At 38.6% G+C, this 27,524-nt stretch overlaps 1 protein-coding gene across 1 annotated transcript in view; it reads left to right on the top strand.

The window, feature by feature from the left end:
* CCDC102B (coiled-coil domain containing 102B) overlaps positions 1 to 27,524 on the top strand; it is a 257,611-nt gene that overhangs the window by 57,040 nt on the left and 173,047 nt on the right. Inside the window, exons 3-4 of the mRNA XM_005696959.3 lie at positions 114 to 334; positions 11,342 to 11,450. Coding sequence (XP_005697016.1) covers positions 114 to 334; positions 11,342 to 11,450 — 330 coding nt within the window. The remainder of the gene's footprint in view (positions 1 to 113; positions 335 to 11,341; positions 11,451 to 27,524) is intronic.

Below are 27,524 nucleotides of genomic sequence, written 5' to 3'. Positions count from 1 at the left end.
AAATTTGATGTTGAATCATAACATTTTATTTCTATTCAAAAATGTTTTTTTTCATGATTTCTCTGCATTGAATTTTAAAATTCAACACTAATCGTTTTTTTTTTTACTTTCAGGAAGGGAGTTTAATTATTGACCCATTAAAATTAAGTGAGGAGATGAAACTCAGTCTAGACTGTCCTGATTTATTCAAGAATGGCGTTTCTGAAAATTGTACAGTGAGACCTGGATTAAGACTGCAGGCAATAAATCTGCCTCTGGAGAATGAAGTGCCTGAAATTTCAGCTTTGCAGGGGCATTTGGATGATTTCCAAAAAGTCTTATGGAAAGAAAGGGAGTAAGTACTAATCACTGTCTTCCTTAATCAAGTCTGTCTTTCAGACTTCTTAAAATTATGAAGTCTTGTAAGCTGGCCATTTGGTAAAGTATTTTACCTATGACTAAAATATTAATTACTAATATTTAAAAATGTGTTGCATGATATTGTCCATGAGGCTCTATTTCTTAAACATGATCTGGAAATTAATTTTCAGTGTGACAATCTATGATCATATTGGTGGCAGAGATTAAAATTCACCATTTTGAATTTTGAAAAGTTATAACATGTTAGTTTTTATCTTTTTTTATCTTAGCCTTGTTCTCATCATCTCTGGTAGATTCACATTTATTATATTTGAATTACTAACGTATATGGTTAACATAGCCTGTGTACTATCTAACTTTTACAGCACTCATAGATTTCAGTGAGTCAGTAAAGTTGAATACGTTAATATTCATAATGGTCAGCTCACAATTTTGTGAGGTATTGATTGCCAAAAAAAGATGCTTTCTTCGTTGACCATTTGGGGTATAGAGGAAGGACACTAGACTTGAGATTAATATACCCTGACATTCATCTTGTTCTGACATACTCTAAATATGTGACATTGGATTAACCAAGAGTGTGCTATTGTCAGCTTCATAAAAATATGGATAGTGACACCTGTGTTCCAACGGTCTATTGTTTCATAACAGAATTTCCCAAATGATGATTATTATTGAGATAGCAGTCACCAGGTATTCTATTCATGAATCTTGAGCATGAATCTGTATGGACAGCTCATCTCTTGCTACATGTGTCTTCAGCTGGGATGGCTCAAAGGACGGGGTGACTTTAGGTGTGTGGGGGTGTAGTGTATCATCTGAAGCCTCACTTACTCCCAGATCTGGCAGTTGATCTTTTTTTCTCCTCTGGATCTTAGTTGGAACATCTTCATGTGGCCTATTTGTGTGGCCATTTGGCTCCCTCGTGGCATAATGGCTTGGCTGAACGTGAGCATCCGAAGGGCACAGAGAGAAATAGATGGTATTTTAATGACTTTGCTTCACAAGTCACATACTATCACTTCTGCCCTGTGCACTGAAATCTTATGAGTATCAAAGACGATACCTAGGAAAGCAGCCTCTAATATGAATTACTCAACATGAGTTTTTTGTTGTTGTTCCCTCTTGATTACCCTAGAAAATTATTAGCATTGTGTGGAGTGGTACTTTAAAATGTGGCCCCTAGATCTGAAAATAATTATTTTTCCATTCTCTTTTGTTATAAGATTCTTAATGGACAAAATAAAAAGAAAAAAACTGGGAGTGTATATTATCACTAAGTATGCATATAACTATATATTATATAATGGTTTTAATTCCCCTGGTTTAAGTGGATTGAAACAGTGATAAGTATGCACACAGACCTCTCACAAATACTCCAAGCTCTATACCTGTCAATCCTTTTCTGTCAGCCACAAGCCTCTCATGAGTCCCTTTGAAATTTATTCCTACCGAAATTCCCTTTTTCAGATTCTTTGTACCTCACTATATGCACAGATTATGATAACACAAGTATCTGTGTAGGTAATAAATATTTGTTATTCTACTACCAAGTGTAAATTCCTAACAGAAGTGATCAACATTAGTAGCAAAATAGAATAAAAATTGAATTTTATGCCTGCACCCATCTGCTATGCTTAGTCGCTCGGTCACGTCTAACTCTTTGCGATCCCATGGACTGTAGCCCACCGGACTCCTCTGTTCATGGGGATTCTCCGGGCAAGTGTCCTGCACCCATATTAACAATTAATTTACTCTTGAACTACAAGTCTCAGTCAAGTTCTAACCTCTGGGCTTCATTCTTGAAGGATTTAACTTTTTAGTGGTTATAGACTTCTCTCCAACCCACTCGCGTTACTTCACCAACATATCATAACAAGAATAATGTGAAAATGCTGTTTCCAACATGTAAACTCCCCAAGGTGCCAGCTTGAATGATATACCTTTTTGTCTTTACACTCTCACTTGTACACGTACTCATGTATACATCATTTATGTTTTGACTTCTTGGGATAAATGAATAATTCCCATGGTAAGTAAATCCTCCAGTTCTCAGCAGCTTTCATCTATAAACTGTAGACAGGCTAGAGAGAATGAAGGTGGAAACAGGACTTTTGATTCCATTTTGCTTCCTTACTCTCCCTTTAAGAAATAGTCCCAAGAGTCCATGAATTAACATTAGCCAGAAATCCCCAGGAGGAAGTTGCAGAATCTTTTTTTTTCTTCTATATAAGAGAATGTTTCCCAAGGATATAGTATACACTGTTACAATAAATCTGTCTAATCTTTTAAATTCTTCCTCTTGCAATCTCAGTGAGTGGGTGGCTGGAGTTGAGAAGATGGGAATGTATTTTTTTCTATGTTCCCACTTAGTGGGAAACTTCTCTTGACTAGAGTACAACAATTAACCTAGAGAACTTGGGGACTCATTCCCAACATCATCACTGACTAGAATCCCCTTATCAAAAACACCTAAGTTTTTCTGTTATTTGTACTCTGAGTATTATTCAGTTTGATAAATAATCGCTCAGTATCTGGAAGTTGCTTGTGTACTGAGAACTTGTATATTTGTGATCTCTTTTAAAAAATGACTTCCCAGGTAGAAAATTTGAGATGACAGAGGGGAAAACTGATCCTCACATAGAATCAGCCAGTTCAGTCTCTCAGTCGTGTCCGACTCTCTGCGACCCCATAAATCGCAGCACACCAGGCCTCCCTGTCCATCACCATCTCCCTGAGTTCACTCAGACTCACGTCCATCGAGTCTGTAATGCCATCCAGCCATCTCATCCTCTGCCGTCACCTTCTCCTCCTGCCCTCAATCCCTCCCACCATCAGAGTCTTTTCCAATGAGTCAACTCTTCGCATGAGGTAGCCAAAGTACCAGAGCTTCAGCTTTAGCATCATTCCCTCCAAAGCAATCCCGGGGTTGATCTTCTTCAGAATGGACTGGTTGCATCTCCTTGCAGTCCAAGGGACTCTCAAGAGTCTTCTCCAACACCACAGTTCAAAAGCATCAATTCTTCAGTGCTCAGCCTTCTTCACAGTCCAACTCTCACATCCATACACAACCACAGGAAAAACCACAGCCTTGACTAGACGGACCTTAGTCAGCAAAGTAATAGGAAGAGGAACTTTAGCAAATCACACTGTAAGTGAGAGAGACGATAAGACGAACTATTCTGATGCAGTGTTTTAGCATTTAGAATTAGTTCTAAAGTTAAACTGCAGATGGCACCTGCATCCCTTAGAAAGTGTTGGCTTTGTGTTGATTAATCTGAGTTTTAGTCTCCCTTTTAATTTAATTTAATTAATTTATTTATTTTTAATGGAAGGATAATTGCTTTACAGTATTGTATTGGTTTCTACTAAACATCAACATGAATCAGCCATAGGTTTACCCATGTTTCTTGATTTGTTTTCAAAAAAAGAAGAGTTTTGCTTTGCTTCATTAAATGTTGGGATTTTCTGTAATAAAATTAGGATTTTAAATATTGGTGAGATAGTATCCCAAGTTGAAAATGCTCCAGTGATTAGCATGAGATAGAAATATAGATATATATACACACACACGGATGTGAATATGTGTGTATCCCTCAATTAACATAATGAAAAATTTCATGCAAGTCTGGTAATATGTGTGTGTGCTTGGTCATGTTTGACTCTTTGCGACATTATGGATTCTAGCCTGCGAAACTCCTCTGTGCATGAGATTTTTCAGGCAAGAATACCGGAGTGGGTTGCTGTTTCCTCCACCAGGAGATCTTCCCCACCCAGGGATTGAACCTGCATCTCCTGTGTCTCCTGCATTGCAGGCAGATTCTTTCTTTACCTGCTGAGCCATTAGGGAAACCCCATTTTATTTTATTTTTTAAAAAATTTTTATTTTTACTTTATTTTACTTTAAATACTGTATTGGTTTTGCCATACATTGACATGAATCCACCACGGGTGTACATGCATTCCCGAACATGAACCCCCCTCCCACCTCCCTCCCCATAACATTTCTCTGGGTCACCAGCCCCAAGCATCCTGTATCCTGCATCGGACATAGACTGGCAATTCGTTTCTTACATGATAGTATACATGTTTCAGTGCCATTCTCCCAAATCATCCCACCCTCTCCCTCTCCCTCTGAGTCCAAAAGTCTGCTATACACATCTGTGTCTCTTTTGCTGTCTTGCATACATGGTCACCATTGCCATCTTTCTAAATTCAATATATATGTGTTAGTATACTGTATTGGTGGTTTTCTTTCAGGCTTACTTCACTCTGTATAATCGGCTCCAGTTTCATCCATCTCATGAGAACTGATTCAAATGTATTCTTTTTAATGGCTGAGTAATACTCCATTGTGTATATGTACCACAGCTTTCTTATCCCTTCATCTGCTGATGGACATCTAGGTTGTTTCCATGTTCTGGCTATTACAAACAGTGCTGCGATGAACATTGGAGTACATGTGTCTCTTTCAATTCTGGTTTCCTCGGTGTGTATGCCCAGCAGTCGGATTGCTGGGTCATAAGGCAGTTCTATTTGCAATTTTTTAAGGAATCTCCACACTGTTCTCCATAGTGGCTATACTAGTTTGCATCCCACCAACAGTGTAGGAGGGTTCCCTTTTCTCCACACCCTCTCCAGCATTTATTGCTTGCAGACTTTTGGATTGCAGACCTTCTGACTGGTGTGAAGTGGTACCTCATTGTGGTTTTGATTTGCATTTCTCTAATAATGAGTGATGTTGAGCATCTTTTCATGTGTTTGTTAGCCATCCGTATGTCTTCTTTGGAGAAATGTCTATTTAGTTCTTCGGCCCATTTTTTGATTGGGTCGTTTATTTTTCTGGAATTGAGCTGCATAAGTTGCTTGTATATTTTTGAGATTAGTTGTTTGTCAGTTGCTTCATTTGCTATTATTTTCTCCCATTCTGAAGGCTGTCTTTTCACCTTACTTATAGTTTCCTTTGTTGTGCAGAAGCTTTTAATTTTAATTAGATCCCATTTGTTTATTTTTGCTTTTATTTCCAGAATTCTGGGGAGTGGATCATAGAGGATCCTGCTGTGATTTATGTCAGAGAGTAGGGAAACCCCATTTTATTGTACCTTTTGATCACATCTCCTTGCTTTGCCCACCTCCTAGCTCCTGGCATCCACCGCTCTATTCTGTTTCTTTTTTTTTTTTTTTAATTGAAGCATAATTGCTTTACAGAATTTTGTTGTTTTCTGTCAAACCTCGACATGAATCAGCCATTATTATATATGTACGTCTCTGTTTCTTTAAGTTCAACTTAAATTTAGGCCTTTGATCCAGTTCAAGTTAATTTTTGTATTTTTTTTTCTTTTACTGTAAAGTATCTCTTTTGTGTTTGGGCAGTCCTGTACCTATGAGAGAATCTATCTGTATAGACTATAAAAACGCTAGTACGTTTCTACCTCAGTTCCCTTTGCAGGTATGCTGCAGACCTTTGACATAGCCATCTGGATATTTTAGCAGAAGGCATTACTCCAAAAAGAAGAGTGCACCAGAATCCAACCTGGTGACGGGGGAAGACAGTGGATGTGGTCACATCTTGTTTTCAGAGCCAAAAGTGATCTCTTGTGTCTGTTGATACCATCCTGTGACTTGAGTTGGGGGTATTGAGGTCGTGCTGTGAGGTCTGTGCCTAAAAGGTGACTGCAGTATAGTGCTGGCGGGAAGATTTACTATGGCTTTATTTCTGGTGTTTCTGACTGCACATTCCCCATTTGCTTTTCTGGCTCTGCCAGAGATTCCTTGTGCTATTAATATCCCTTTCTACTTAAATGAGCTGATGCAAGTGTATTTGTTAGTCAATCACATAGTTGATATCGGGATAATGTAAGGCAACAGGCAGTGGGAGCATCTGAGGACCAGTTCTGTGACCTGAGGTGGGTTTTTCTCCTGGCTGTGTGCCTCCACGCATTGGTCTCTGATCCTCTTGGGCATCTCCAAGCTTAACAGTATTCTTTAAAATCATCTCTTTTCTAATTAAATTACCTATATATGGCTTTGGCTGTTCGTTGAAAGATGCTGAAAATGCTGAAAATGAAAGATATTGAGAGATGTTACTGCTGAAAGATGTAGTTTTAAATAGGAGTGAAATCACAAAGTGACAAATATGTTGCTTATTAAAAGTATCCTTGTATAATTTTGTATTATTCATCATGTAATATTAACTTTATATTTTAGACTAACGGAAACTATGCTGCTGCTAAGTCAGTCATGTCCGACTCTGTGTGACCCCATAGACGGCAGCCCACCAGGCTCCCCCATCCCTAGGAGTCTGTATCTAGATCTAATTATAAATTATTTACTTTTGCCTGGCAAAAAAATTGACATAGGTCCCTAAGAAAATACTGACTAGATGCTTTACAATGAAATTTCACACAGGTTTCAAAAATGAGTTAATATCTATTGTTAGGTAGTAATATTTCAAGGATTTTATTTCTGAAAAATATTTTGATTAATCTTCTTGTCTAGATGTCTAAAATTTATGCTCACTTATTATGAGATCATCATGGGATAGTTAACAAGTATCAAAAGATTTCACAGAAATATGATCATATTCATATCTGTTTATAAAACCATTTTGGTTCATATATTATTTTTAGATCATGAAATATTATGTATATTAGCAGTTTGATTTTTTAAAGTTTATGTAATCATATTAAAATATTGTCTTTTTTCTGAGCTTTGTCTTAGTAATTTTGTTTTTCTAAAGAATGTGTGCATAAAAGATGCAATATCCTTTAAAGTAAATTAGGGTTTTTTTTTCTTGTTTGCCTTCTTGTAGTTCAAATAATATGAAGATGATTTAAATTCCAATTATAAATTTAAGTATAATTATCAGTTTTGAAAATCCCTCTGAAATGTAGAACAAATGGATTAGGCCAGAAAATTAAGGATTTAAAGAATGTCGTTTGTTGCATACATTTACATGTTCACTGTCCTTACAGCCTACTACTCAAAACAAATAGTTACAAATTTTTTTAATAAAGCTATGCTAAAAAAAAAAATCCAAGCATCACATTGCTATTAAATAAATTTTAATCAATTGCTTGTTCTCTCACTCTTCTGACTAAATTGTACCCTTTTACATAATAAAATGTATAATTTTCTTTTACTAAACAGTACATAATTTATTATTCTATTTATCATATTCTTTTACTAAATAAGTAAATAATAATAACTTCTAATAAATATTAGTGTTTTTATTTAAGATGCATACTTAAAGAGAAAAATAATAGAGTATTTTAATCTACCTTAAATAAAAAATACAAATGATTATGTATTCATTTTAATATACTTTGCAAAATTCAATTATTTTTCTTTCATGTACTGGTTTTGGTTACTTATTCTGAGTCTAGACATAATCTAAATATAGTTATATCTTTAGACTATATCTATATTTTATATATCAAACTAAGATTAAAAGTTTGACATATCATTTGAAAGGTTCTTCTTGAACGTCTTATAAAACTATTCAGTGTATAGCTACCCGAATAATTTTGATGACATTTTTGAGGATCAACATTTATTTCATAGTAACTATAAATCATTTTAATGTTAATATAAGATTATTTTACTAACATTATAATCTGATTCATTAAAATGTAATGTTACAAGCTGATGCTGATTTCTCAACATGTGTAATTTTGAATTTATAAATTTAGACTTTTCTCAAATTTTCAAGTATAAGTTTTATATTCTAGTTATAAATGTATTCTCAAAATTAATTTTGAGAAAATTTGTCACTGTGCACTTCTTTACACAAATATAGTTGGTTAATATTCCTTAATAAACTTATTTTATTAATTTAAGGTTTTCCTTTTCTGTTTTGAAATTCTCAATTACTGACAACATATTCTACTCATGTAATTCTAGTAAATTAAAATTGTAAATACAGTGATTCTTAAATATTTTAATGAAATCATAAGCAGTACAATTCGATTATATTTTCAACTTAAATTTACAAGTTCAAGTTAATACTTACAAATATTTAAATAAACCTTATCATCTAAAACTTCAAAAGCTAAATGCCAAACATATATGTTAATGTACAATTGACTTTTATATATTCTTTCTATATTCAACACAAAATATTAGTATTTGGAACCTTGTTCATTGTTTCTCTACTTAGTACTTATTCTTGAAATCCCAGACAGAGTTACTAAGGCAAAAATCATAGCATGGTAAGCAACTCAGTTGTCATCAGCAGGCTAAGTCTGTTTATCTATCAGAAGTTTTGGAGTCTTTTTGGGACCTTGCCTTCAATACTTGAGGTTGAGAAAAATGAACATTTTTCTTTGTTCATTGCAATATATTTGCTGTGTTAATAAGGGATTCCAAAATATAGTCCTGTAAATGGTACTGGTGGTTTTTTTTTTTACAATTGAGCCTTTTGAGGTGAAGGGAGGCCTGGCGTACTGTGATTCATGGGGTCGCAAAGAGTCGGACACGACTGAGTGACTGAACTGAACTGAACTGAAAGCCATAACAGGGGAAGGAAATGGGAACCCACCCCAGAATTCTTGCCTAGAAAATCCCGTGGACAGAGGAGCCTAGTGGGCTGCTGTCCATGGGGTCGCACAGAGCCGGGCACGACTGAAGCGACTTAGTATGCACGCATGCATTGGAGAAGGAAATGGCAACCCACTCTAGTATTCTTGCCTGGAGAATCCCAGGGACGGAGGAGCCCGGTGGGCTGCCGTCTATGGGGTTGCAGAGTCAGGCATGACTGAAGCGACTTAGCAGCAGCAGCAAAGCCATAACAAATTCTTTTGTATCCTCTCATTTTATGACTTGATTCATGCAAATATCATAATGAAGAACTGTTTAGTTGTTTAGTTGTTTCGTTTTGCAACCCTAAGGACTGTAGCCCACCAGGCTCCTTTGTCCATGGGACTTCCCAGGTAAGAATACTGGAGTGGGTTGCCATTTCCTTCTGCAGCAGATCTTCTTGACCCAAGGATCGAACCTGTATCTCCTGCATTGGCAAGCAGATTCTTTATCACTGAGTCATCAGGGAGCACCCTCAGTGGGGTTCTTACCCATTGACTGAATTAAACTAATATGTTTATGGCCTAGTTGTATTTTAAATTATTTTCATAGTGTTGCCAGCTAGAAGATTCATAGTTCTTGTAAATATGGAAATGACATTCCATTGGTAATGTCAGGCACATTTACTATTTCTAAGACACTGCAAGTGACAATTTTGCTATGTGTCTACCACAAAATAACATGTATCATTATTTTTCTAGCTTCTTATGTTTTACCACTGTTTCTTCCCCAGCTTTGTCCACCATTTGATTCCCAAATTAAGTCTACATATTTTTCATTTTGTTAGTATCACTTCCTATATCAGCTCTCTTCAGTTGCATAAAAAGATAATTATGATTCAGAGACTCAGGACAATAGTGTATTTTGTCCAGGTGGATGCAAGGTCAGCTGACCTCTACTGGCCCAGCTGGGCTTGGCTTCTTGGTAAGGTTGGACTCAGTTCTGCTTTCTATGTTTATTTGGGGTACAGATGTTCCCGGGGAAGCTCTTTCCACAGTGATGGCTGAGGCATAACACCAGAAGCCTAACCACACAAATTCAGTTCAGATTTTTGCAATCTGTCACTTTGGCTAATATCTCATTGTCAAAACCTAGAATCGAGGGCTGGGGAAAGCAACTCTGTCCAAAGAAGCAGAGGAGAGAAAATGAGTATTTATAACAGTAATCTAGTGGCGCTAGTGGTAAGAACCCACCTGACGATGCAGGAGACATAAGAGATCCAGGCTTGATTCTTGGTTCGGGAAGATCTTCTGGAGGGAGGGCATGGTAACCCATTCCAGTATTCTTGCCTAGAGAATCCCATGGACAGGGGAGCCTGGTGGGCTACAGTCCATAGGGTCTTAATGAGCCAGACATGACTGAAGTGATTTACCACACACCCCATACAATCTACTACATGGATGAGGACTGGCCATTTGCAAAGGTTGACCTTTGTTAATTACAACCAGAAATAAACAGTTATTTTTAGTGATTCACTCTAACAGACATGTGGGCATGGGAAAAATAATCAGTGATGAGATACTAAAGGACCAGATTTTAATTTAAGTTTTGTCACTTATTCTACAAATAGAGAAAATAATTTCAATTATTTTAACTAATTTAAAGATCCCAGGGAAATTATTAAAACAGAATTGCAAAAAATACAGTATTTTTGTATCACCAATAAATGATTGATTACTTAAATCGTTAGGTGGGCTCCTTAGTATTCTCTGTCATATCAAAGAATTCTTCATATACAGTCACAATATGAAGTTGAATTAAAACCATGTTAAACTTAGAAACATATATACCTACTGTGTAAGGAAACAATATGAATAAGAAGCACTGAAAGAAATGAATGAACAATGCAGGAGAAAGTAGGCAGAAAGTCAATTATTTGATACTGGCAAAGCCAAATTAAATATATTTAAATTACTGTAACAGAGAAGGCAGTGGCAACCCCACTCCAGTACTCTTGCCTGGAAAATCCCATGGACAGAGAAGCCTGGTAGGCTGCAGTCCATGGGGTCGCGAAGAGTCGGACAGAACTGAGAGACTTCACTTTCATTTTTCATTTTCATGTATTGGAGAAGGAAATGGCAACCCATTCCAGTGTTCTTGCCTGGAGAATCCCAGGGACAGTGGAGCCTGGTGGGCTGCTGTCTATGGGGTCGCACAGAGTTGGACATGACTGAAGGACTTAGCAGCAGCAGCAAACTACTGTCAACCCAGTTGGCAGAAAAACAAATTAAACTGACTTTTATCCAATATTTGCAGTTTTTAATAAGCTAAAAGAAAGTTTTCTATCCTGACAATGATCATATGTAAATGTCAAAAATTAGGAAAATAGAAAATCTAAAATCGAATGCATTCCTAAAATTTTTTTTAAATTGTAAGACTATTTCGCTTTTGGTTCTCTATTTAGAATGCGCTTATCTTTGGAAAAAGAGATAGAACGACTGGAGTCGGCTTTGTCTGTGTGGAAATGGAAGTATGAAGAACTGAAAGAATCAAAGGCAAAAAGTCTGAAACAGGTAGGGAGGTGTATGATGTAAAGGGAGCATGAAAGTATTTTCTCTGTTCCATGTGTAACCTGGTGGGCAGAAGACTGAGTAGACAGAGAAAAGGAGGTTAACAGATTGAATTCCCTCCGTAAGAGATATTTTAACTCCTGTATCAATTGTGGAATCAGTGGAATCAAACTTGAGCCATAAGAAATCTTGTTCTACATTTTTAATGAATACATTAAAAATGAATACATTCATTTTTAATGAATATTTTAAAAATAACACACATTTTTAATGATCAACAGCATGACACAATTAACTATCCAGTTCTGGCACATATGAGGAAATAAGACAGCCGAAGATGCCATCGTATCAGAGCATCTATAATCACCAGCTTTATCTTACTCTTTTATAAAGCTGTCTGAAAATATTCATTTATCTCAAATGTATTTTAGGTTCTTTTCATATTGGCATTATAGTTATTCAGAATTAGCCATTAGCCTTTATACGATTCCTTTGTGCTTTCATCAATAAAATGCTGCCATGAACGCTTTCTATGATTTATTAATATTTATTATTTAAATAATACTGTGTGTATTCTGTGTACTAAGACACTGTGCTAGGCAAGTGTGTGACAGAATAATAAGCAGAGCAAAGTAAAGCAAAATATGGAGCGGAAGTACTGACACGCTAAATGCTCTCAAATGAATTACGGTTTAGTTCATATGTGTGCTGCATACATACATACACGTATATAGTGGAGAAGACTCTTGGGAGTCCCTTGGACTGCAAGGAGCCCAAACCAGTCCATCCTAAAGGAAATCAACCCTGAATGCTCCTTGGAAGGATTGATGCTGAAGTTGAAGCTCCAATACTTTGGCCACTTGATGCAAAGAACTGACTCATTGGAGAAGACCCTGATGCCGGGAAGAATTGAAGGCAGGAGGAGAAGGGAAGGGGGTGACAGAGGATGAGATGGTTGGATGGCATCCCTGACTCAATGGGCATGAATTTGAGCAAGCTCCAGGAGATAGTGAAGGACAGAGAAGCCTGGTATGCTGCAGTCCATGGGGTTGCAAAGAGTCGGACGCGATTGAGTGACTGAACAGCAACAAATACATGTATGATCTATTGGTGTCTAAAGAAGCTGTGTATCAAAATATTATGTAACCATGCCTTAATCTAAAACACTCCTCCACCAGGTTCATCAGAAGCAATAGTTTCTATTTATGAAATTCCATATGAGTGTTGCTGCAGGTTTGTTTCCAGCAAGTGATAAAGTGTGGAGTCATTGACCCAAGTCTGCCGAAATACAGTGAGGGAATATGCACAAACCTTTGTTGCCCCTTGTTAGGTGTCATTTGCATGCATCCTGACATTCGTAGAGCATGGTTATCATCATTCACAGGTTTACAACTAGTCTGCATTAACCCAATGTCTCCTACCTAAAAATAATTTTTTAAATAAAGATAATTTCAAACTGTGAGAACCACAGGCAGTTTGGTAACATTTCTCAATGAGACGTGAATTTTAAAAAATTAAGCTAGATAAAGTTTATTTCTGCCTTATGGATTCATGTTATACTGTCAGAAGGGTTTTTTTCCATCTTAAACCGTGATTATGTATGTGATGTATGCTGTATACAAACACACATTTATGATGGATTCACCATATTTATATTCACGGATACCTAAGTGAACATGATGTCTCTGGGTGTGAACACTGACATTAAATTGATGGTCTATAGGAAAAATATCTCATAACGCAAAAAACATGTTATGCTTAGGCTGTATGTGTATTTGTCTTAGAATGAGTTCTAAATCTGATTAAGAAAATTAATACTTAAGATAGAATGCGTCTTTAATTGAAACCATGCATTTACAGTCTCCTGCCACTAGTGGGTAGTGCAGACTTGATAATATCAATGTAGCTTTTCGAAAGCAATGGTTTTTGAAAAAGCTCTGGGCTTTGAGTTGGTTTACAAAATGATGATTATATTTTAAAACATTTAATGATTTCTATTCAAAGATGATATTTGAGGGTATCAAATTGGGAAATGTCTACTTTAAATTGCTTAACACAGCTTTGTCAATGAGAAAAAAATAAAACCAACGTAGAATTTCATAGTGTAAATAGGGTCTTTATTTTGATGCCCATGCAGAAATGTATATTAAAACATATGTGATCCTTTTACTAGATAAAATGATAGAATGTCTTCAATAGAGGAAGCTTCAAAATTGTTGAGGAAAATTTGTTTAAATGTCTGAACTTTTGAATGCATCTTTCAGTTAAATGAACTAAAAATTTGAAAAATGAAGAAAACTGGCAATGAATGAAAAAAAGTTTTTATTGCAGAGGATGAAAAGTTAACAGAGATTTAAAAATATTGTTTGAATTATTTACATGGACTTATTTTTCTAAAATATTTTTTTTTATTTATTTGTCTGTGGCAGGCCTTAGTTGTAACATGTGGGAGCTAGTTTCCTGATAAGGGATGGAACGTAGGCCTCCTGCATTGGGAGCACAGTCTTAACCACTGGACCACCAGAGAAATCCCTACATGGGATTTTTTTTTTAATATTTCTTCCCATGTCCTAAAAGGGAATTTATGATATTCAGAGACTTTGGAAGTCATGTAGTATACACATATAATTTACTTTTATAAAACATTATAGAATGTTTAAAAAATTTAGAAAATAAAAATATTTCAGTTCAGTTCAGTCGCTCAGTCGTGTCTGACTCTTTGCGACCCCATGAATTGCAGCACGCCAGGCTTCCCTGTCCATCAACAACTCCCAGAGTTCACTCAGACTCATGTCCATCGAGTCCATGATGCCATCCAGCCATCCCATCCTCTGTCATCCCCTTCTTCTCCCTACCCCAATCCCTCCCAGCATCAGAGTCTTTTCCAATGAGTCAACTCTTCGCATGAGGTGGCCAAAGTACCCGAGTTTCAGCTTTAGCATCAGTCCTTCCAAAGAAATCCCAGGCTGATATCCTTCAGAATGGACTGGTTGGATCTCCTTGCGGTCCAAGGAATTCTCAAGAGTCTTCTCCAACACCACAGTTCAAAAGCATCAATTCTTCGGCACTCAGCCTTCTTCACAGCCCAACTCTCACATCCATACACGACTACAGGGAAAACCATAGCCTTGACTAGACAGACCTTAGCAAAGTAATGTCTCTGCTTTTGAATATGCTATCTAGGTTGGTCACATGTAATTTTTATATATTCTTTGTTTAATTGTTTTATATTAGATTGTAAGAGACAGGAATCTTACAGTACATTTAGAAAGGTCATTGTACAGTAGTTATGTCTGAAATATTTAAAATTCAAATAAGTTGATTGACAGATAAAGTTAGCATGATACATCCTCTGGAACTTCATATGAATTCTCCTTTCTTACTCCACTTCTCAACAATTCTGATAAATGACCCTTCCTTTCACTGTTGCTTTTCATCTATAAAAGTTTTTGAATATTGTATAATTCTTTTTAAATGCCTGAAACTTATAAATAAATACATGCCTGGCTAAAAACTGCTAATGGAGAGATTAGCAGTTTTTAGAGTTGGAAACAGATGTGCTTAATAGACCAAGTTTTTTAAAAATGTATTTGAAAGTGTGGTGTGCTTTAGAGGGAAATCATTCTTAAATTACTTACATTTAGAGAAGAGTAAATATGAGAATTTAATTGTAAAATCTAATAGGTATTTAAAATGCAACTTAGATGATGAGCAGCAGTAGAGATGGTTATATTCAAAATGCTGTTCCCATGCTGAATTTAATACTCAGTCGGTTTTCCCTCTGTGAGTCTGTGAATATTGATTTGAAATTAGATTATGAATTCCAAGAGTGCTGTAATGACCATTTTTTTGAAACTCAGAATATAGAGAATCAAATATTCACATAAGTATTATCAATTACAAATAAGTATGATACCTTGCTTTAACAATAAGTGACTGATTCTTTGTAGAAGAAAATGGCACCCCACTCCAGTACGCTTGCCTGGAAAATCCCATGGACGGAGGAGCCTGGTAGGCTGCAGTTCATGGGGGTCGCTGAGGGTCAGACACGACTGAGCAACTTCACTTTCACTTTTCACTTTCATGCATTGGAGACGGAAATGGCAATCCACTCCAGCGTTTTTGCCTGGAGAATCCCAGGGACAGGGGAGCCTGGTGGGCTGCCATCTATGGGGTCGCACAGAGTTGGACACGACTGAAGCTACTTAGCAGCAGCAGCAGCGGCACAGTGTTCTTTTATAAATATTTGTTTTAAATACTTGTAGTGTTAGTCGCTCAGTCGTATCCAACTCTTTGTGATCTCATGGATTATAGCCCTCCAGCTCCTCTGTCCACAGAATTTTCCAGGCAAGTATACTGGAATGGGTTGCCATTTCCTTCTCCAGGGGATCTTCCCGACTCAGGGATAGAACTCCAGCCTCTCGTGTCTGCTGCACTGGTGGGCAAATTCTTGAACACTGCAGCACCTGGGGAGAGTAGGTGAAATCCTAGACTAGTTTTCTTATTACCTGAGAGGCTACTGCCCTACATCGCTGAAGATTTTAGATTTTCTAGGGCACCGAAGTGAACCTTCACATCTGTCATCCCATGCATCATGAAAATCTGTTCAACTTGTTCTTTGCAAGACATAAATCAGGAGAAAGAGTGAGACTGATAAAATACCATATTAGAGTTCTATAAATGTATAAGAACAATGAAGCCTATGGGACACCACTTTGCTCATACAAGTGCCTTCAAGACCTTTTAAACAAATGTAGTTAAGAATAATGTAAGCACTAAATTACGTAAGTCAGAATTAATTGAACTACTAGTGGATAATTTATAGACATCGCCAAGGTAACCCTCAGAACACTGGTATGACTGACTTAACTCTGAAGCTATTGTAAGTATTATGAAAGAAAATTAGGCTACTCAGAACCTACTTTACTTGTACTAATAGAAACATAAAGTGGTAAAGAAAAATAATAGGTTGAAATCAGATGTTTTAGCATCTGATTAAGTTAACCAATACTAATTTAAAATTTTAAATATATTACAAAGAAGTCAGCTGATATTTAATTAATTTACACAAATGAATACTTTGAGAATGATGATTGAAGTAGGTTGAAAAGATAAAAGATAAGGTCTCTAAGGGAGTTACACAGTGGCCATGACCAGTAGTCTGTGAACATCTTTATTCTCTATTCCAGCTGACAGGACACTTTCCAGCGATGCATGCCTCATAAATCCAAAAATTCTGGTTTTATCTTTTCCTGGAAGAAATCCCTATACAGGGATACTCAGTTAAGACCATTCTGGAGATAAGGAGCCTGCTTTTAGTAAATAGCATGAGCTTTTTTTTACTTGCAAGGCAGTTTTCATGTTGAAAAGGAGATTGGACCAAGGCATTCTGCTCGTATCAGCTCTGCTATGAATATACTGACATCAAAGGTATTGATTGTAGACACCTGAGTGAAGGAAGCAGCTATAAAACAGGAAGGCATAGTACACCATTTAAAAAACTGTGATATAAAAAAATCTGAAAAATTTTTGCCCATTATTTTCATCTGCCTTATCATTTCATAACTCTATAAACATCTCTTTTTTTTTCAAATATACACTTTAAAGACAAGGTCTGAAGATAGGAATTCATGATATTTTGGGGGTAGAAGGTGGCATGTGTTTTGGTGAGGGGAATTCCAAGTATTTCTAATGATTTTGTTTAGTTTTATGGAGGTATAATTGATATGCAAACAATTGCGCACAGTGTATCCATTTTGATGAGTTTGGACACACATCATGTTACCATCATGACAGCAAGGCACTAAACTTGCCCTCACCTCCAACATTTTTCTTGTGTTCTTATGTGTGTGTGTGCTTGCTTTGTTGTAAGAACACTTCACATGAGATCTGTCCTTTTGACATATTGTGTTGGCCTAAAGGTTTGCTCAGATTTAAACCTGAACATTTTAAAGGGCACAATACCATATCGTTGGGCTTCCCAGGTAATTGAGTGGTAAAGAATCCACCTGCCAAGTGGGAGATGTGGGTTCAATCCCTGGGTGACAAAGATCCCCTGGAGAAGGAAATGGCAACCCACTCCAATATTCTTGCCTGGGAAATCCGAAGGAGAGAGGAGCCTGGTGGGCTACAGTCCAAAAGAGTTGGGTGTGACTTAGCAGCTAAAGAACAACCACAATACTGTATTGTTAACTACAAGTACTATGCTGGACTACCAGTCTCTCGAACTTATTCATCTTGCTCAACAGAAACTTTCTATTCATTTAAACACAATTCCTCATTTTGCCCTCCCGCGCTCCTAGCCCCTGGTAACCATTCTATTCTGCTGCTGCTGCTGCTAAGTCGCTTCAGTCGCGTCCGACTCTGTGCAACCCCATAGAAGGCAGCCCACTAGGCTCCTCTGTCCCTGAGATTCTCCAGGCAGGAATACTGGAGTGGGTTTCCATTTCCATCTCCAATGCGTGAAAGTGAAGTAGCTCAGTCGTGTCTGACTCTTAGCAACCCCATGGACTGCAGCCTCCCAGGCTCCTCCATCCATGGGATTTTCCAGGCGAGAGTACTGGAGTGGGGTGCCATTGCCTTCTCCGACCATCCTATTCCACATTTCTGTAAATCGGGCTGTTTTAGATATACCTCATATGAGCATTGTGCCATATTTGTCTTTCTGTTATTGACTTACTTCACTTTAGCATAATTTCTTCTAGGTTCATCCATGTTGCAAATAGCAGAATTTCCTTACCTTTAAGGCAGAATGAGATTCCACTGTATGTGTATACCTCATTGTCTTCATTCATTCACTGTTCATGGACCTTTGGCTTGTTTCCTTGTCTTGGCTGTTGTGAATAATGCCGCAGTAAATATGAGGATGGTGGCTCAGCAGTAAAGAATTCGCCTGCAATGCAGGAGCTGTGAGTTCGATCCCTGGGTCAGGAAGATACCCTGGAGGAGGGCAAGGAAACCCACTCCAGTGTTCTTGGACAGAGTTACCTGGTGGGCTACAGTCCCTAGGGCCACAAATAGTCAGACATGACTGAAGCAACAGCACGCATGTATGCACCCACATATGTGCATGTAGATCTCTCTTAAGAGACCTTGATTTCAATTTGGTTATATACCCAGAAGTGGGATTGCTGGATCACATGGTACTTATATTTTTAATTTTTAAAGGAATCCCTGAACTGTTCTCCATAGTGGAGATTTCCCATATACCCCCTGTCCCTACCCATAAAAGCCTTTCCAATGGTCAATATCACTCAACAGAATGGTACACATTTTACCAAGGATGAAAGTTCCTTGACACATAATCACTCAGGGTCTACCAGTTACCCTAGGGTTCAGTCTCAGTGTGAATGTACCTTAGGGTACGTTCTATGGGTTGTGACAAACTTATCCTGATATATATCCACCATGATGCTATCAAATGTAGTGCTTTTATGGTCTTAAAAATCCTCTGCTCCATGCATTCATCCTTCCTTGCCCCAGCCCTTCCAACACCTGGTAACCACTGATATTTTATTGTCTCCATAGATTTTCCTTTTCGGAATGTCATAGAGTTGGACACACAGTATGTAACCTTTTTAGATAGACTTCTTTCATTTAATGATATACTTTCCTCCATGTGTTCTCATGGATTAATAGCTCCTTTCTTTTTAGCGCTAAATAATATTCCATTGAAAGGATGTACCAAAGTTTATCAATCACCTGCTGAGGGATATTGTGGTTGCTTCCAAGTTTTAGCAGTTATGGACAAGGCTGGTATGAACTCCTATGTCCAGGGTTTTATGTGGTTTTCAACCCCTTTTCCCTGGTAGCTCAGCTGGTAAAGTATCCACCTGCAATGCAGGAGACACCGGTTCAATTCCTGGGTTGGGAATATCCCCTGGAGAAGGGAACAGCTACCCACTCCAGTATTCTGGCCTTGAGAATTACATGGACTGTATTAATAAATCTGCCTGTGGTGCAGGAGACCCAGGTTTGATCCCTTGGTTGGGAATATCCCCAGGAGTAGGAAATGGCAACCCACTCCAGTATTATTGCCTGGAAAATCCCATGGACAGAGGAGCCTAGTAGGGTTGCAAGAGTCGGACATGACTTAGTGACTAAACCACCACCTCCACAATCCCTTTTCATTTTTCACAAATTTGTTTTTAACTGGAGAATAATTACAATGTTGTGTTAATATCTGCCATACAGTTCAGTTCAGTTCAGTTCAGTTCAGTCGCTCAGTCATGTCCGACTCTTTGCGACCCCATGAATTGAAGCATGCCAGGCCTCCCTGTCCATCACCAACTCCCAGAGTTCACTCAGACTCACGTCCATCGAGTCCATGATGCCATCCAGCCATCTCATCCTGGGTCGTCCCCTTCTTCTCCTGCCCCCAGTCCCTCCCAGCATCAGAGTCTTTTCCAATGAGTCAACTCTTCGCATGAGGTGGCCAAAGTACCCGAGTTTCAGCTTTAGCATCATTCCTTCCAAAGAAATCCCAGGGTTGATCTCCTTCAGAATGGACTGGTTGGATCTCCTTGCAGTCCAAGGGACTCTCAAGAGTCTTCTCCAACACCACAGTTCAAAAGCATCAATTCTTCGGTGCTCAGCCTTCTTCACAGTCCAACTCTCACATCCATCTGCCATACAACACACATGAATCAGCCATAAGTATACATATATCCCCTCTCTCTGGAACGTCCCTCCCACCCCACTCCCCTCATTTCACCCCTCAAGGTCATTACAGAGTACAGAGCTGAGCTTCCTGTGTTGTACAGCAATTTCCCACTAGCCAAGATCGCTTCAGTCATGTCCGACTCCCTGCAACCCTATGGACTGTAGCCTGCTAGGCTCCTCTGTACATGGGGATGGTCCAAGCAAGAATACTGGAGTGGGTTACCATGCTCTCCTCCATGGTATCTTCCCTACCAAGAATTGAACCTGAGGCCCTTACGTCTATTGCGTTGGCATGCAGGTTCTTTACCACTAGAGCCACCTGGGGAACTATCTGTTTTACATGTGATAATGTATATATTTCAATGTTATTCTCTCAATTGGTACCCCCTTTCCTTCCCGCGTTGTGTCCCCTAATTATTATCCCCTGGTAAATGGGTTCCGGTCTTAGATTATTTTCTAGGCCACTGATCACCTTCTAGACAGCAGCGTCTGAATGAGGCATCCTCAGGGTTGTGTCCAGGGTAGCAGCTCCAAGTGTGGCATGTTACGTGGGAGGAACTGAGTGTAGCTGCTCAGATGAGAAAGAGCTCTGGACCTGGTGGAGACTCAGAGCATCACGCCCTCCTCTTCTAGGCTCTGGTGCATCCTAATTAGTACCAGTAGTTTTAAAGAGAGTGGAGAAATCATAAAGACAGAAGGCTCCGTTAGCTGGCATTTTTACAGAGATCATATGGGAGAGCTGAAAAGGCACAGATGACACACTAGAACAAAGAGTAATCTTTGAAATGCACTTTCGAATGTGTAATTGTCACTTGAGGCAATTTTCTTTTGTAATATAGTTCTGAGGTTGTGATCAAAGCCAATGGAATATATAATTCTATATTCACGTTAACATCATCTAGTATACACAAAAGGAGGTGCTGATGAAATCTCACGAGGGTTCTCACATGGATAATCTGGATCTTATAAAAGGAAGAGTAAATAATCTTTTTCTTCAATTGTACCAAGTTAGCAAAATGCATTAGGTTCAACTGAAAATAATTTTTTAAAATATATATGTCCAGGTATCTCTTGAAAGATTTTGATTTAATTGGTTATGAGTGATGATTATATATCTGTGTATTTAAAAGCTCATTATCCTGCTGCACACCTTGAATTGATATCTGCTGCTCTAAAACATGAGCTGGAGAGGAGATTGGGCAGTGTGGAAATCCCCAAAACCCATTGTGATAATTTCACATTAAAGTTCAGCTTGGCTTGGCCACTACCACGTGCCCATGTATCTGGTCAAACATTATTCTGAATGTGACCATGAGTGTGTTTTGAGATGAAAGTAGCATTTGAATGAGTAGACTCAGTAAAGCACATTGCCCTTCCTGATGTGGGTGGTCCTCATCTCAGAAGATGAAGGCCCGAATAAACAAAAAGTCTGATCTACATGCAAGTAACAGGGAATTCCTTTTGCCTATGTCTTTGACCTAGAATACCAGTTCTTCTCTTAATGGAAGCCAGTTTTCATGGAGGATCTCAAGCCTATTGGACTTAGATTGGAGCTCCACCATGAGCCTTTCTGGTTCGCAGGTCTTTTAACTTGGATTGGAGCTTTTACCACTGGGTCTCCTTGGTCTCCAGCTTGCTGACTGTACATATTGGGGATTGTCAGCCTCCATAGTCAAGTGAGCCAATTCCCTATGATAAACATTTTTATGGAAAATAAAAATAAATAAAATTCTATGTATGTATCAGTTCAGTTCATTTGCTCGGTAATGTCTGACTCTTTGTGACCCCTGGAGACTGTAGCACGTGTCTTCCCTGTCCTTCACTATCTCCCAGAGTTTGCTCAAACTCATGTTCATTGAGTCATTGATGCCATCCAACCATCTCATCATCTGTTTCTTATTTCTCCTCCTGCCCTCAATCTTTACCAGCATCAGGGTCTTTTCCAATGAGTTTGATCTTTGCATCAGGTGGCCAAAGGGGAGCTTCAGCTTCAGCATCAGTCCTTCCAAAGAATGTTCAGGGTTGATTTCTTTTAGGATTGACTGGTTTGATCTTCTTGCTGTTCAAGGGACTCTCAAGAGTCTTCTCCAGCACTACAGTTTGAAAGCATCAATTCTTCAGTGCTCAGCCTTCTTTATGGTCCAACCCTCATATCTGTACATAACTACCAGAAAAATCATAGCTTTGACTATATATATAGGTTTCCCGGGTGGTTCAGCTGGTAAAGAATCTGCCTGCAGTGCACAATACCCCTGTTTGATCTGTGGGTTGGGAAGTTCCCCTGGAGAAGAGATAGGTTACCCACTCCAGTATTCTTGGGCTTCCCTGGTGGCTCAGATGGCAAAGAATCCGCCTGCAATGGGGGAGACCTGGGTTCAATCCTTGGGTCACAAAGATCCCCTGGAGAAGGAAATGGCAACCCACACCAGTGTTCTTGCCTGGAGAATCCCCATAGCCAGAAGAACCTGGCAGGCTATGGTCCATAGGGTTGCAAAGAGTCAGACACGACTGAATGACTAAGCGTGTGTGCGCACACACACACACACACACACACACATATATCTTGGTCTGTTTCGCTAAAGAACCTTAATACATCAACTTTACCAAAAAAAAAATCTATAACCTGACCATATCTTCTCTCTGCAAGTTCTAGTTTCTTTCTGCTCAATGGCTTTTTTCTCTTTTCCAGTTGTATTAACATAACTAGCATTGAAAGAGCTACATGTACTCCTAGTTAGTCAAATCAATATAAAAAGAAAGAAATGCTTTATATAGTTTATGACATCTTACTTCTGGACTATTTTCCGTTGTTCTGACTTTTTTTTTCACTATATAGATGGTTTTTGCTGATTCTAGATAATGCATTGTTTATACAAAAGCCACAAAATCCCAAAGAACAAAACTGATTTTGTCAGCTCTTTCATCGTGGGAAAGACTTATGCAGATCAGGTTCAAATCTCCAATGATTTTGAAATGCCATATGTTAGGGGAAAGGAAGAACATATTAACAAGTTCCAAGTCACCAAATTAGTGAAAAATCATGTAAAATGGAATGTTTCCAAGAGTAGTGTAATTACGTTACAAACAGCATCATATGCAAAAGTTCAAGTGCCATTTTAACATTGATAGAGAGAGTTTAAGTATGAAATCTTTGAATTGATTTTAAATCACATTCACAATGATAAATTATCTACAAAGAGACGTGGATGAGGAGGCTTCTTGATTCTTCCTAAAATAGGGATGCCAAGAAGACAAATTAAGAGGTGAAAACTTGTATTGTGTTTCAGATTGTTTGATTAAGAATGCTTCTAACAGATGCTCTTTGTGACTTAAAATTAAACTAGAAGATTTAATTGCTGTAATTCTTTTGATTAAATTAATCTTTCCTATTTTCATATTTTGATAGGTTTATTTATATATAATTCAGGCTTACCAGGTGGCTCAGTGGTAAAGAATTCAGCTACCAATGCAGGAGATGTGGGTTCAATACTTGGGTTGGGAAGATCCTCTGGAGAAGGAAATGGCAACCCACTCCAATATTCTTGTCTGGAGAATCCCATGGACAGAGGAGCCTGGCAGGTTGAAGCCCAGTGGAAGTCAGATATGACTTAACAACTAAGCAACAACAACAGATATAATTCACACACCATGCATTTCATTGTAAAGAGCATAATACAGTGGTTTTTAATATATTCACAGACTTGTGCAACTGTCACCATAATCATCATCAGTTGAGAAAGAAACCCTAGATCCTTTAGCATGCGTGCATGCTTAGTGTTGTCTGACCCTTTGTGACCCCGTGGATTGTAGCCCACAAGGCTCCCCTGTCCATGGAATTCTCCAGGCAAGAGTACTGGAGTGGGTTGCCATTTCCTTCTCCAGGGGATCTTCCTAACCCAGGGATCAAACCCATGTCTCCTGTGTTGGAGCCAGATTCTTTACCATCTATGCCTCCAAGGAAACAGATCTTTGAGCAGTCACTTCTTAGTTCCCTAAAATCCCCACAGCTTTAGGTAATCGCTGATTTAATGTAGTACTGTAGATTTACCCATGCTGGACATCTCATAGAAGTGCAACTTTAAATCGCTTCTTTCAACTTATGTAGATTTTTAAATTGAGTTTCTATAATCTGCCTTTTTACCAATTATTCCTATGACAACTCAATAAAGAACATAAACATGCTGATTTTTTTTTAATGGAAACATCATTAAATTTTCTAATATTTAGAAAATTCTCTAATTTTTAGAAAAAAAATGAGGAGGCATAATTTTCTGTTTCCCATTAACGCTTAGTTGCTCAGTTGTGTCCAACTCTTCGCAATCCCATGGGCCATATTCTGCCAGGCTCCTCTGGCCGTGGGATTCTCCAGGCAAGAATACTGAAGTGGGTTGCCATTTCCTATTCCATCTGTTTCCCATAAGAAAATATATTAACACTATCTGTTTTATGCATGTCTGAAGCAAGAGGTTAACAATTTAAAATGATATTATTTTTCTAAATGAAAGCTTTGATTTTGACAGACATTCGGGTGCATATACTTAGTTGCTCAGTCGTGTCCAACTCTTTGGGACCCCATGGACTGTAGCCCATCAGGTTCCTCTGTCCATGGGGAGTCTCCAGGCAAGAATACTGGAGTGGGTTGCCATGCTCTCCTCCAGGAGATCTCCCAGACCCAGGGACTGAAACCAGATCTCCCACATTGCAAGTGGATTATTTACCATCTGAGCCACTAGGGAAGCCCAAGATTAGTGGAGTGGGTAGCCTATCCCTTCTCCAGGGGATCTACCCATCCAGGAAATGAACTGGGGTCTCCGGAATTGCAGGCAAATTCTTTACCAGCTGAGCTACCAGGGTCAGATACATAGGTCATCAGATGTATAGGTCATCAAGAGACCGAGACTAAACAGGAAAACAAAGAAAAACATTTCAAATTCTAAAACTTTGCAGAAAAGAAAGATATTCTTTCATTATTACCAAAATTGGTACTAATTTCTTACTTGGTGAAGTTAAATCACACACTTTAGCCCTAATAAAATATATTCAAACATGAGTATTTGACTTTTCCTGTCTTCAGTTCAGTTCAGTTCAGTCGCTCAGTTGTGTCCGACTCTTTGCGACCCCATGAATCGCAGCACGCCAGGCCTCCCTGTCCATCACCAACTCCCAGAGTTCACCCAAACTCATGTCCATCGAGTTGGTGATGCCATCCAGCCATTTCATCCTCTGTCGTCCTCAGCTTTCTTCACAGTCCCATTCTCACATCCATACATGACCACTGGAAAAACCATAGCCTGGACTGTGAAGAAGGCTGAGCGCTGAAGAATTGATGCTTTTGAACTGTGGTGTTGGAGAAGACTCTTGAGAGTCTCTTGGCTTGCAAGGAGATCCAACCAGTCCATTCTGAAGGAGATCAGCCCTGGGATTTCTTTGGAAGGAATGATGTTCAAGCTGAAACTCCAGTACTTTGGCCACCTCATGCGAAGAGTTGACTCATTGGAAAAGACTCTGATGCTGGGAGGGACTGGGGGCAGGAGAAGAAGGGGATGACTGAGGATGAGATGGCTGGATGGCATTACGGACTCTATGGACGTGAGTCTGAGTGAACTCCAGGAGTTGGTGATGGGCAGGGAGGCCTGGCGTGCTGCGATTCATGGGGTCGCAAAGAGTCGGACACAACTGAGCGACTGAACTGAACTGAACTGAATTGACTAAATGGACCTGTATTGGCAAAGTAATGTCTCTGCTTTTGAATATGCTATCTAGGTTGGTCATAACTTTCCTTCCAGGGAGTAAGGGTCTTTTAATTTCATGGATGCAATCACCATCTGCAGTGATTTTGGAGCCCCCCAAAATAAAGTCTGACACTGTTTCCAATGTTTCCCAATCTATTTCCCATGAAGTGATGGGACCAGATGCCACAATCTTCGTTTTCTGAATGTTGAGCTTTAAGCCAACTTTTTCACTCTCCTTTTTCACTTTCATCAAGAGACTTTTTAGTTCCTCTACACTTTCTGCCATAAGGGTGGTGTCATTTGCATATCTGAGGTTACTGATGTTTCTCCCGACAGTCTTGATTCCAGCTAGTGCTTCTTCCAGCCCAGCGTTTCTCATGATGCACTCTACATGTAAGTTAGATAAGCAGGGTGACGATATACAGCCTTGACGTACTCCTTTTCCTATTTGGAACCAGTCTGTTGTTCCATGTCCAGTTCTAATTGTTTCTCCCTGACCTGCATACAGGTTTCTCAAGAGGCAGGTCAGGTGGTCTGGTATTCCCATCTCTTTCAGAATTTTCCACAGTTTATTGTGATCCACACAGTCAAAGGCTTTAGCATAGTCAATAAAGCAGAAATAGATGTTTTTCTGGAACTCTCTTGCTTTTTCCATGATCAAGCAGATGTTGGCAATTTGATCTCTGGTTCCTCTGCCTTTTCTAAAACCAGCTTGAACACCAGGAAGTTCACGGTTCACGTATTGCTGAAGCCTGGCTTGGAGAATTTTGAACATGACTTTACTAGCATGTGAGATGAGTGCAACTGTGCGGTAGTTTGAGCATTCTCTGGCATTGCCTTTCTTTGGGATTGGAATGAAAACTGACCTTTTCCAGTCCTGTGGCCACTGCTGAGTTGTCCAAATTTGCTGGCACATTGAGTGCAGCACTTTCACAGCATCATCTTTCAGGATTTGAAATAGCTCAACTGGAATTCCATCACCTCCACTAGCTTTGTTTGTAGTGATGCTTTCGAAAGCCCACTTGACTTCACATTCCTGGATGTCTGGCTCTAGGTGAGTGATCACACCATCATGATCATTTTGGTCATGAAGATCTTTTTTGTACAGTTCTTCTGTGTATTCTTGCCACCTCTTCTTAATATCTTCTGCTTCTGTTAGGTCCATACCATTTCTGTCCTTTATCGAGCCCATCTTTGCATGAAATGTTCCCTTGGTATCTCTAATTTTCTTGAAGAGATCTCTAGTCTTTCCCATTCTGTTGTTTTCCTCTAGTCTTACACTATGGTAATTATGTGCAGCTTCAGGCAATATTTAATTAGGAATTAAATGATGCTAATCCTTAAACATCCTGTTTTCTAAAATTAAAAATCTAAAACACGCTTTTGCCTCCCTAAAAACTTTAATGTTCTGTAGTTTCACGTTCTGTATACAAAAACAGAAAATACTATAAAGAACCCCAAGGAACCCCATAAACTATATTTAATAATTTTTGTCTCATGGCCGGACTTTTTTAAACCTCGGTGATCTTCATCCCCCTTCCCAATTGCATTATTCCATCTGAGAAGCATTTTCATTTATATCTCAAAACATAAGGCCTTTTTTTTTTTTTTGTTAAACACAGCAATATCATTTTCAAACCTAAGAAATTAACATTACTTTGCTAATATCAAATACTCAGTGTTC

The sequence above is a fragment of the Capra hircus genome, chromosome 24, assembly GCF_001704415.2.
Source record: "Capra hircus breed San Clemente chromosome 24, ASM170441v1, whole genome shotgun sequence".
NCBI classification, from domain to species: domain Eukaryota; kingdom Metazoa; phylum Chordata; class Mammalia; order Artiodactyla; family Bovidae; genus Capra; species Capra hircus.
This window is presented reverse-complemented; position numbering and strand designations above follow the sequence as displayed.